We start from the raw sequence: 13,457 nt of genomic DNA, 5'->3' as shown, positions 1-13,457 counted from the left end.
GACATTTGAAAGGTATAATCAAGACACAAAACCCCTAAACATTTTTCTTCGCATTAATTTTATAGAAACTATACCTCCTCCCAAAAATGTTTTGTAAATTTTCAAACAATCAGTTTACATGTAAAGTCTGACAGATTGAATCATCATCCAATTATGAAAATGCCAGTTAATTTTTCTCCCCAATATTCCCATGCAAGAGTTCTGATGACTGAAAATACTGACTTTTTAAGTAATGTACAGGGCTATTCTAGAAACAGTAGACAAAGCACTGTATGAAATACTAAGAGTATATCAAAACAGAATCTGGCAAATTGAGATTTAACTGTATTACTAAGACTTAAGAGTTTAGTTGTCATTTTCGAATATTCCTTTAAACCACTGAATTTCAAAATCATGAGGCTGCCTCCACAAAGGATCCTGTGCAGATACTTTATTTATTCCATCATCATAAAGTCTGTATGTGTGTCTAGACAGAAATTGTAGTAGTAGAAAACTAAATGGGAGATTAATTCTGGACCCCATAAAAATTCCATGGAAGAGTGGTGGAGAACGCACAATAAAAGCCGTGTCTGAAACATCTGATTTAAAACCAAGTTTGAAAATATTTGAAACAGATTTTCTTTTTAAGTTCAGTTTCTAAAAATTTGCCAAAGTATACGTTTCTGCATGATGCTGGCAGGATCAGAAAGGATGGGAGATGCTAAAACAGAAAAGACATGAATATCCAGGTTCACATATAAATCTCTTGCACAAAACCACATAAGTTGTGACCGTTTGATGGGGACAGCATCTAATCTGTCCCCAGGTGTTAGCCAGAACATTCTCTTCTGATTGGCCAAAAGTTCTCAAGCTTATCCCAAATGTAAGCATCCGCTGAACAGAATTAGGCACATCTACTCTGTTCTAAACAGGATTGTCAGACTATAACTGGAAGGTTTCAGCTTATGTTTATAGATAAGAGACAGCACTCCCAACTTGTATTTTTCACGTTATATTTTTTTCCCACTCCCCTGTTTGCTGGGAGTAAGCAGTATCTATTCGAGTGATGGAGGAAAAACAAAAATACTCAAAAGGGAAATAGGAAGGTAGAAAGTAATTCCAATTTTCTTTCTTGAGTCACTAACCATTTGAAGCTGCAAAGAGAACACACAAAAAAAGGCTGCTTAGAATCCTAAAAACAACTGTATAATATGATACAACACTCACTCGTTCCTTCATCCGGGAGACAATGAAGCGCAAGTATGTGCTCATCTCCTGCTTACTGGTGTTCTTCTTCTTAATGCTCTGGGGGAGGAGGGGGAAGGAATCAACAGCTTTATTTTAGAACTCTGACTTTTAGGAAACATGACAACATTTTACAGTGCAAAGTTGTTAAAACACAGCAAATAAGCCCAAGCAAGAAGCCCAATTTTGCAGCCTGTGAAGGATTAACAGTCAAAGCACCACAATATGAAACTGCTGGTCACAGAATATTCTGGCTGGAGTGATGCTGCTGGAGACGACTTGCTCTTTCTCAAGCATCAACAAAGTTCAGAACTTACTAGGTGGGAAGTTCACTGAATTGACACATCTACAGGACTCCCACCTAGGCAAAGGTGCATGGGACTGTTATGTTAATCTGCAACTGACAAATGATTTTTCTTGCCATTGTGATACTTTCAGAAAGTACACTATTTTTTCTAATTCATATCTGTACACTCTATAGCCAAATTAGCCCAAACTGAGCATTCTCAGGTGTAATTCCAATATTCTCTTGTCCTTCTACATTGATTTGGACAATCAATGTGGCATCTAGTTGGCAGTTTAGGAAGTTTAGGACAACTGTGTGTCCAGGGCTGGGAGTGGGAGGAGTGATCTGGGGAAGGAGTGAGCAAGAAAGTAGCCATTAAATGGCACATGAACACCTAGTGAAAAGGAATGGATCTTGCCAAAGAACAGTGAATTCTACATGCCTTATTTCTCCAGGAACTCAAGATCGCATATACAAACATTCCCAGATAGGTTAGATTGAGCAACAATGGTAGATAATCCAAAGTTACCCAATGAGTTTCTATGGCTGAGTGGGGATCTGAATACAGGTCCTATTTGATCACTCTATTATAACCCACAAAAGATACATGGAAAATTGAAAGTGGAGTGGGGTAAGGAAAGTAATCTCACCACCCAGCAACAAATCCATTATGGTTTTCAGAGAAGGGATCATCAGGCCCATAAATTAGACATGTGGCAGAGCAAAAAAATAACTGTATACATTTTTTACTGGAGAAAAGAAGTGCTTAAGGATCTACATGATACTGGTTCACCAATATCCTTATTTAAAAAACTCAAATCTACAAATTCTAACTATGCATGTGGGCATATGCGTGCATAAATATAAAGAGACAGCTGAAGCTGGCTAGGTACCATAACCTTAATGCCCTATAGTGAGGGGAGGAGGGGGAATCCCTTACTTGGCCAAGGAAAAACCCAATTAAAAATGGCTTGAAGATTACACAGCCATGGAGAGAATAGATAAAACTGCATGCATAGCTTTTCTTTTTGTGCCAGATCAGTTAAAATGACTTATTTAGTAACAATCACGAAGTCACAATATCTAATCCCGATTCTGAAATCTAAATGGCTCAGCTTCTCTTTAAAAGCTTAAAGCTTTGCTATTATAAATTTATAATATATAAATTTAATAGTAAATAAATAAATAAAATAAAATTATCCTTGTACTTAGGGCATGGAAAGCAACTTTCTACATGATTTCCAAAGGTATGGAAAACAGCATGCCAGAAGAGGGCTCTGAAACCAAAAAACGGTCCTATACATTCTTAGTCTAGCTTTCCTAATCACTATTAAGATGGGCTTCTCTGCATGCAAACCACCTGGAAAACTAGAAACTCCTCTTCCTAAAGAGTACCACTGAAGCCAGGGACTTCCAGTAAGGATTAAGGTGGTTTAGTTCATCTTCGAGGAGCAGAGATGGTATCAGAGCTGAGACTGGTACCCAGGAATGGATGCTGAACCTCCTCCAGATAAAGGAGGAAGTGTGAAATCAACCCATTTGATAACCCATTTCCCGTGAGTTAACTCCAAGAACAGAAGTTTTTGCAGTTTGCTTGTGAGTTGAGTGGCTGGGAGGCGTGGGATTCTATCTTTGTTCGTGGCTGTAGTGCAGCCAACACGGACACTAGAACCGACCAATCCTCATTTCTTAAATAACATTTTGATACAATTATTCTTCAGCCTGAGAAAGATTTTCTTTTGCAACAGATAAGTACTTCTCTTGGTGGTTTTCAGTTTTTCTGGGATTATAAATTCCAAAGATTTAAAGACTCAAAGTATGTTGAATAATTAGCAAAAAGCTTAATAATAAGGAACCATATAAGAAAGTTAAAAATGGATGAAGGGGAAGATTACTTTTAAAAAAGATTAATTTCTTATGAAACTGCATTGTAAAAATCCTAACTGACTCAAACTTGACTCAAACTTTCCGTGGGAACGCTGCTTGCTTTGCATTGAACACTGTTGATAATTGGCTGGATTTATAAACCAAAAGAATACAGTAATTTGAGAAGATTGTGTATTTGGCTATAACTATGGAAATGCTGATGTGAAGTGTGCCTGCAATTACAGCTTCAAAGACAGGTTCTTCAGAACAGCTGTTAGAGAAGGAAGATAAAGAAGATAAAGTGATTCCTTTAAGTTTACTTCAGTCAATGTTTGATGAATTGGGATCTAAATTGACTTAGTCACTTGAAGCCAAATTCATGACACTTTAAAAAAAGATAGATGAAAGGCTGGATAAGATAGATAACCTGTAAAACAAACATCTGGAGATATCAAACAAATGTCTGGAGATATCAAACAAGTTACTGATAGGATGGAAATTTGATTCAGGATGATTCAGAGTAAATCAGAAGTTAGGGATAGAGAAATGGAGAGGTGGATAATGTGGCTTTGTTGGAAATTAGGGAGAAAGAATTCTGTTTTGAGATTTAGAGCTATTCCAGAGAATCCTGATGACAATATTAGAAGAAAAATTATATAAGCATTGACATATTTTTTGGACTGGGAAAAGGAAGGTACTGAGACTGACAAGGTGTATCACATAAATTCACATTTTGCAAGAGTAAGAAATGTTCCAAGGGATGTTTTGGTGCATTTTGTGAGGAAAAAAAACAAGGGATCAAGTTTTGCAACAGCAAATACAAGATTGAAAATTGATAATGTAGATATAATTACCTTAAAAGAAATCCTTATCAGAATTTTATGTAAGAGTAAGGAATATTCATTTTTTACAGAGATACTAAAGCAGAATAAGATTTCATTCCGCTGGGATAAATTAGAGGGTGTGATTTTTATTTTTAAACAGAACAGATTCTGACTGAACTCTGTTTAAAAGGCCAGAGAATTTTTGGAAAAATTTAAAGGAGATTTGGAAGAGGTTCAAATGGAAGCTGTCGAGAAGATTACTCCAAAACCACAACAGATGCAAAAGAAGTTTGGAAAAGATTATTATGAATTAGGTGCTACAGGCATTGACTTTTCTAAATTACTGGCTTAATTATGGATTACAAATGCTTAACGTGGAATATAAATGGAGCAAATGCTTTTCAAAAAAGAAAAAAATGTTTCATTGTTTAAAAAAATTAAAAGAAGATATAATTTGCCTACAAGAGACTCATATTAGAAAAAAGGATATAAAATATTTGATTTGCAAAAATTTGGGAGAAGAACTTATTTCAGCTGGACCTAAAAACATAAATGTTTTTATATGTTAACCCCCAACTAAAACCAGAACTTGTATTGACTGATGAGCATGGCAGATTTGTTGGGGTGGAATTTAAATTACATGGGATTAAAACCATGGTCCTGGGAATTTATGCCCCAAATGAGAATAAAGGAATTTTTTATAAATGACTAATGGAACAACTGGCAAGTCTTTCTTCTGAAAATTGGTGTTTAATGGGAGATTGGAATGGAGTGGTCTTCTCCACAATTAGACAGAACATCAGAAAAGAATATCAAAATTACTCAAGGTAAATTACCAAAGCCTTTTTTTTTTTTATTTGATGGACAATTTAGCCCTAGTGGACGTATGGAAACAGAAAAATGATAATTCCAGAGAATATACTTATTTTTTAGAAAGACTTATTTTCAGGAATAGATATGATTTGGACCTCAAAAAATTTGGCTGCTAAGATTTCTAAAGCTGAGATTTTATCAAAGGCTTTTTCTGACCATAATCCTGTGAGTTTGATTTTTAAAAGGAAACCTACTTCTTTCAGATGGAGATTAAATGAAACATTACAAAAAGAGTTAATAGTGGAAGGCTGCAAAAAGAAATTAATAGAATTCTTTGAAAACAATTTAAATGTATTGATTTAAGAATAGTTTGGGACACAAGTAAAGCTTTCATTATTTTATACAACATAATAATAAATTTAAAAAGAGGACTCAAGAGAAAACACAGACTATTTTGGATGAGATAAAAAGAAAATAGGAAGAATTAAGGAAATCACCAGGAACGACAAGCATTTCACATCAAATTAAATTTTTACAGCAACCATTATCTATGTTAACAATAAGAGAAATGGAAATAAAGATGAACTATGTGAAGCAAAAGAATTTTGTATTTGCAAACAAACCAAGGAAATGGTTAATTAAGAAAAGAGAAAGAAAAGAACATGGTTTTGAAACTTCAAGAAGGAGGTACTGTATTAACGGATAATCTGGTTATACAAAAAACTTGTTATCAGTATTACTCTAACTTACATAAAGGACATGATATTCCCTTGGAAAAAATAGAAGATTACTTTAAAAAAACAAAATCTACCAAGGCTTACAGAAAACCAAAGACAGATTATGAATGGACCTATAACAATAAGGGAAGTTTCTGAAGTCATAAAAAAGATTAAACCAGAAAAAGTACCAAGACCAGATGGACTGCCAGGTTCTTATTATAAATGTTTTGAAGATGAACTTTTACAACCCCTCCAAAATACAATGAATTCTATACTATAGGGAGGAACAATGCCAGAGACTTGGAAAGAGATTAATATAGCATTAATAACTAAAGAGGGGCAAGATCTAACTTTAACACCAATTATAGACCAACATCATTACTGAATAATGATAAGTTGTTTATAACGATTTTAGCAGACAGATTGAAACTAATTCTGCAAGAATTTACTTAAGAAGACCAATACAGATATTTACCTAAAAGACAGTTAAAAGACAATTTCAGAACAGTGTTGGATTTTATAGAATACTTGGAACAGCATAATGAAAAACAAGCCGCATAAATTTTTTTAGGTGCAGAGAAAGCTTTTGACAACTTAAATTGGCCCTATTTATTTAAAGTTTTGGAAGATATGAACTTTGGGGAGAACTTTATAAAATGGGTAAAATCAATTTATATTTCACAGACAGCACAAGTTATTGTTAATGGAGATCTAACAAAATCTTGTGAGATACAAAAAGGAACAAGACAAAGTTGCCCATTATCCCCTCTTCTGTTTATTTGGTTCTTGAGGTTTTGAATAGAGATATAAGGCAAGATGGGAGGATAATGGGTGTAAAGGTTAAAAAAAGAGACTTAAGGTTAATAAACAAGACAAATATGCTAACAAAAAATATGAAGACACAAGATCAAACAGAATTGATGAATAAAATGGGTTTCAAGATTGAGAAAAAGGTAAAATATTTGGGTGTTACTTTGACAAATATGAACTGCATGTTATTTCAAAATAATTATGTTAAGACATGGAATGAAGTTAAAAAAGGTATATTAGGATGGGACAGATTACAATTGTCATTGTTGGGGAGAATTTCTGTGATTAAGATGAACGCTTTCCCCAAAAGGTTATTTTTGTTTCAGATAATACCTGTTTTGACAACTGATGTACCAATTAAATAGTGGCAGAAAAATATAACTAAATTTATCTGGCAGGGAGAAAAACCACCAGTCACATATAAGATATTACAAGATGTTAAAGAAACAGGAGGTTTGAGTTTACCTGATTTGAAACTGTACTTTGCAGCTTGCTATTTAGTTTGGTTGAAAGAGTGGGTGTTGCTGAGAAAAAAAAGATTATTGGAGCGGGAAGGATACAATCTGAGGTTTGGTGGCATGATTATTTGTGATATGATAAAGTCATTAACTTTAAAAATAAAATATTTAAAATGTTTTAAAATAATTTTGTTAGATCGGCTATATTGAGAATATGGAATAGATATAAATCCAGATTGTGTCCGAAAACATCTTTGTGGCTCTCATCACAAGAAGCATATTATAGAAGAGAAATGATAACTAAACATACATGGTTAACTTATGGTGATATATTAGAATTTTCCCAGAGAGAATTTAAAATGAAATCAAAAAATGATTTGACAATAGAAGGTTATAAGTGTCAATGGTTTTCCTATGTACAATTATTAGAAAGATTCAAAGTAGATAAAAGTACTTCTGGTTCTTTGTAGGACTGAATTTGAAACAGAATTATGTACAAATGATGGACATGTTATTGCTAAAATATATAAATTTTTATTGAGATTTGAAACAGAAGAAGAACAAATGAAAGAATATATGATAAAATGGACCAAGAATTTTGATTATAACAGACAAATGGAACAATGGGAGAATATGTGGATGAAAGGACTGAAATTTACATTATGTTATCATCTTAAAGAGACTTTTTATAAAATGATGTATCGTTGGTATTTGTCACTGGAAAAATTGTCTAAAATGTATAAAGGTACTTTGAATATATGTTGGGAATGTGAACAAGAAGGGATTTTTTATCATGCTTGGTGGACATGTAAAAAGGCTAAAAGGTTTTGGATCCAAATACATATATTAATTCAGAAGATTTTAAAAATTAATATACAATTGAAGCCAGAAATGTTTCTTTGGGGACTGATCGATAAGGAGCTGGAAAAAAGTCATGGAATTTTTGTTTTATACACGATAACACCAGCAAGACCTTTATATGATATTATAAAGTGGAAGGATTTGACATTATCCAAAATGGAAGAGTGGATTATGAAGATGATGGAGCTTGTGAGATGGCTAAATTGACAGCTTTGGTTAGAGAAAAGACACTGATTCATTTCAATGCTGACTGGGAAACCCCTTTTAAACTTTCTGCGTGAAACAAACAAACAAAAAAATGAAACTATGATATATGGGTTTGATAATTAGAAAAAATATTAGAGGATAGAAAAAATGAAAGTTATGTTGTAACCTTAGAGTAAGAGTTCAATTTAAATCTATATCTATAGCTGTTGTAAAAGAAAACTGGAACTCATTTCTTTGTACTTTTTTCTTTTCTTTCTGCACTTTTGGCTTTGTTCTCTATTTTCTTTTCTTCCTTTGTCTTAAATATTAGCTCTTGTTAGTTTTTATCTTTCTTGTTTAAAAATTTCATAAAGTTATTTTAAAAAAAAAGGAGTTCCACTGAAGCCAGTGTAACAATGGAAGAAGGCATTGAATCCAAAATAGGATTGGACTGGAAATAATACATTACTGCTATTAAATTAATAAATCCACAACAGGAAACAGAAAATTGTCTGTTCAATATACATTTCCAACATTTAAGTACACAACTAATCTCTTAAATTTGAATCTCACATTTTTTCAATAGTCACTTTAGACAAATTTAAAGCTATGGGAAAGTGGATTCTCTAGAGTTCTATACCTCATTGTACCTTTGTTCCATTATCTATTGAATTCTGCTCCATCCAGGAAAAAAAAATTGTCCCAGTGCAAAAAAAAAAAAAAAAAAGTTTTATACTTTCCCTCTGCAGGAAGGCACCAATAATCCATCACAAAATAAAGAATAAGCAGTATTATTATTACTACTACTACTGTTTTCCTGGAAAAATAACACTTATCATTCAGTAGATAAATAAAAACAAGCAGTATTGCAGGATTATTTATTTCAATTTCAATCTGCACTAGATTGCATAATACATTTGGAACTTTCAAAAACTATCTTGTTTTCCTAGTAGACAAAAGTTTTAGCCATTACATTTTAATTCTTTCATTTGGAAGAACATAATCATCATCACCGTTTTCTCTGAGTTTGCAAACTTCAAAATATGGAACCAGAAGAACTGTGATTCCAACTTTACCAATGATAAAACTTTAATTATAATTCTATTATGGCAGAAATTTAACAGAACCTCTTAGTATTGAGAATGACAGCGGCACTATCAAACCTATGAAGGTTTACAAAAATATGTGATGCAAGCAATTGTATGGATTAATTCCATGTGATTTTAGCCTTTGCCTCTTCTCTTGTCAAGGAAGGGTCAAGCATAGCTAGAGAAAAATGCACTGCTTCCATTTATCCTCCTTGTCTGATACCAGAATTCTTCCTAATGGTTCTGAGTGCTTTGTTTTTCATGTTATGGGATGGTGTTCAGGAAGCATGAGAAATTCAGCATATAGTCCCCAGCAATAAAAATACCCACAAATATGCAAGTGGAATGATGACCAAGGAAACAGTCATGCTTGGAATTAAGACTGTGAAGAGGGGGAATACCTTTTTTCATTGCACTACTAATATGCTTGGGGGAAAAAACACATTATAAAACTTATGGCAAGCTGCCCTGCAATGAAGAGCACCACAGAAGGCATTCCGATACAGTTCTGCAACAGTGCTTATGCTATACGCATATTTTTTAAAGCCTGAAAATGCAGCCATGTTCCGAACATAAATTATTAAAATGTTGAATGAATTCCTCAGCTTTAGCCGTGCTTGAATAAAAGCTACTCATGGGCTTTAATGATCTGACATTATACCTTAAATACATCCTGGAAGGAGAAATTCAAACACCAAACAACACAATCTGTCCCTGGTTTAATAGTCCCAACAATCTTCCAAAGGACAACATGCAGACAGCTCTTGCCCTGCCAGGGCTATAAAGCCCCACTATCGCTCCAATTACAATTCTGACTTTCAGCCGAAAACAGCAGATGGTGTCTATCCTGGCCCATATTTTAATTGAATTCAATGCAAAGCATCCCTGAAATTAACCCCACATTTGGCAAGGAATACAGTATTCTGAGGTATGAGAAGTCCTTCAAAATGATCCTCAGTCCCACTGTGAGTTTACTTAATACACCCAGAGTGTTGATTCAAATGAACCACTTCAAAACCACCAAAAAGGCAGCACCTTTTTCGACTAACAAATGTTTTTAAAAGTCAGAAAAGGTGCTAACAGGCTTCTGATTTTTTCCCACCACACCTCCTCCAACTACTGAATTTAGGGACATTTCAGCGGCTATCCAGGACAGATGCAGATTTCTTATCTTTGTGAATGGAGAATCTTCAGTTGAAAGTTATGCAAGCTGTACCCTTGTTTTGGTGACTGCTTCAGTTATTTCCTTTTAGACATTTGTTTATTTACTGGTGATAATGCTGAATAGGCCTGATTGCCTTTTTTACAAGTTCATTAAGGTTCTTTGTGTTTTTGGACAGCACCCATCACTTAGAAGTCTGTTTCTCTTGTCAAGAGAAAATGACTACAAAGAGCCAACAGTTCACTAGCCATGGCTGTTAAAAAAAAGACATTGTTATAGGAAATGGGGAATCATAAGCCTACCCTCTGGCTAAAACCAAGAGGAAAATTCGACAATTCAGTTCTACCTACAAGGAATCCCATCACCCTTGTGAGTCTGGGAAGTTGAAAGAATACAAGAGTGGAGATGACTGAAGGGTTAGTGACCTAATACACATTCAAAAAGGGCAGAAAACTTGCTGGTTTGTTACCAACAGCCACAGACCTATGCATCACAGCAAGTTTTCCTACTCTCTCCTTAAAGCAGGGATAGGTAACCTGCGATTCAAGAAGTACATGTATTGCCAAACCCATTCCTTGCAAACCCAGAACACGTCCCAAATCAGGCTTCAGAAACCTGAAAGCAAAACAGCAAATTCTAGTGGTGTGAATTGTTTTTTAATGGTTACAGGTATATTCAAACTTGAGGAGTCTAATCACACCTATTTTCAGTACAGGTAGTCCCTGGGTTAAGAACACCTGGGTTAGGGACGACCCATAGTTAAGAACGGAGCCTACTGTAGCAAAAATTTGAGTTAAATACACAATGGTTCAAGTTCATTACACAATACTATTTATACAGTATTATATGATAATACTTTTCCAATTTACATACAAATTCGACTTAAGGACAGACCTTGGGAACAGAACTTGTTCTTAAACTGGGGACTACCTGTATTCACCTCCATCGCCAACAGTTCCACCCGTTTTGCTGACATTACCACATAACTGCCATGTTTCTCTTGCAGCCCTTAATGTTCAGAAACGAAATGGGCCCCTCAGCACAAAACCATTTGAAGGAATGCAGGCAGAGTATCCCAAAGTCACTATTCATCATTTTAAAATAAAAGGATCAGAAAACAAGCAACAGGGAAGACCACTCCTGGACATCTAGTCAGTAGCCAATGGTCTGATCACCTACGAAGCAGTTTCTTACTGCCTATGAACCACATCATGTGGGGAAGGTTAATGATATAGCTGCTTCCATACAACATTGATGTACTTAGACGATCCACCTTCTTAAATACCACAGAAAGCAGCACAGGATAGACACGGGATATTGGCACCAATATTCGGCTGGTAACATATGGATTTTGTCTTACACTTGGGAAGGATTCGTGAGAAAGTGCATTTACTGTGATCTCCAGAAATACTAAATACGGTACACCTGTCTTATGTGCATGTTTTAAAAAGGAAACAAGCAAAATAAGCTATTCCATCTCCCCTCCTGGTTTCAGCTTTTGCAGAAGAAAGCGTTTTTGTGCTCTTTAAAAATATTCTCCATTTAATTGAAGAAAACCATTTTCACAGGCAGGCTAATCCATTTCAAAATACACTTCAGTGTTTCAGGCGTGTTACAAAACCATCTCTCTACAGAAGAGCATATGCCCGTGTGAGGATAGCTCTGTGGAGTCCCTGAGCCACATGCTTTTCTGTTGCTCTCTTTACAGGGAATCTCAGATGACATTTATCTACCCCATTTCAAAGAAAAACCCTGGCAGAGAGTTTAACGCTTATTTGTTGCTCCTTCTATCCAACCAGGACTCTGACGTATATTCACAGGCTGCCTGCTTCTGTGCCTCTATTTGTTCTACTTGTCCCACTTGTGACTGAAGATTAGTGCTAATCTTGGTGATCATCACTAATATTTGCATTATTATTATTGTTGTTGCTGTTTTTATTATTTTAATTGTATTTTATGATCACTTTTTATTTGTATCTATAGATTTTAGGTGTATGCGTTTCTGTCTATATATCTGCTTTACATATTTGAGATATATTGTGTTTTCTGGCTTAAAGGCCATAACAGAAAATTCATTGACTTCAATGCTTCAAGCTACTAATCTGCACTATTGCTGGACTTTATTACTACACAGAAGTGTAATTAAGACTGAATATGGTCTTGAAAAATGCTCTGATTGCATCATTACACTTACATGCTTCTGAATGATTACTGAATATTGTATTTGAATACAGGTGGTCCTCGTTTAACAACCACTTATTCAGCAACTGTTTGAACGTGTCACGCCATTGAACAAAGTTACAACTGGTCCTTGAAGTTTCAGCCAGTGCAGTGCCCTTGCAGTCACATGATCACAATCAAGGTGCTCGGCAAACGGCCTAGATTTCTAACCATCACAGTGTCCTGTGATCACACTTTGCAACCTTCCATGCTGGCTTCCCACAAGCAGAGTCAATGGGGAAGCCAACAGGAAGTCAGAAGTCGCAATCATGTGAGGTCCTTGCTTAACGACCCACATGGTCCTCACTTAATGATGCTAACCAGGGACTGCTGGAACTGCTGTCACTAAGTGGCATGGTCATGTGACATCGCACTTTACAACTGCATTGTTTAGCAACAGAAATTCTGGTCCCAATTACTGTTGTTAACCAAGGGTAAAAAATACAAATATCACCCTGAAAAAATATATTGTACTTTAACACAGAAAGGGATGGAGAATGTTCTCATAACTGATTTGCTGCTAAGCTTTGAACAAGCATGCAGCCTGGTATTTCATACCTGTGACCAACACAAGCTGCACTGGGCTACTATGTTTTTACTTTGAAGAAGAACCATCTTCAAGGACCAGATCAGATGTAGCAATGGCAAGCTTGGGTCATACTAAATTCATATAAAGTGGGATGATTTATTGCTGAGGACTGACAAAGGAGGACGTTTCATTAGTGCTTCTCTTGTTACAACTGCCCCAATCTATTTCCTCTGCTTTCCAGAGCGGCTTGTTTGTGATTTGAGTATATGCGCTTTCCTGACAGAAGTGTAGGGAGGAGTTAAGAGCACAAAGGTGCTTTAAGTCATCCTTCTCCAAAGACACTTTATATGGATTCAGCGATGACTCCATTTTGGCCGACATGATGTCTGGTTAAGCTAAATTCAATTTCTT

At 35.2% G+C, this 13,457-nt stretch overlaps 1 protein-coding gene across 12 annotated transcripts in view; it reads right to left on the bottom strand.

Moving 5' to 3' along the window:
* ZMYND11 (zinc finger MYND-type containing 11) overlaps positions 1 to 13,457 on the bottom strand; it is a 100,897-nt gene that overhangs the window by 14,665 nt on the left and 72,775 nt on the right. For all 12 annotated transcript variants that reach the window (XM_088150920.1, XM_015887618.3, XM_015887619.3 and 9 more), the window contains one exon: positions 1,207 to 1,284. In XM_088150920.1, the coding sequence (XP_088007046.1) occupies positions 1,207 to 1,284 (78 nt within the window). The remainder of the gene's footprint in view (positions 1 to 1,206; positions 1,285 to 13,457) is intronic.

The sequence above is a fragment of the Python bivittatus genome, unplaced genomic scaffold, assembly GCF_059951505.1.
Source record: "Python bivittatus isolate LINGU-HERP-01145 unplaced genomic scaffold, Pbiv_v1 ctg000610_np1212, whole genome shotgun sequence".
NCBI classification, from domain to species: domain Eukaryota; kingdom Metazoa; phylum Chordata; class Lepidosauria; order Squamata; family Pythonidae; genus Python; species Python bivittatus.
This window is presented reverse-complemented; position numbering and strand designations above follow the sequence as displayed.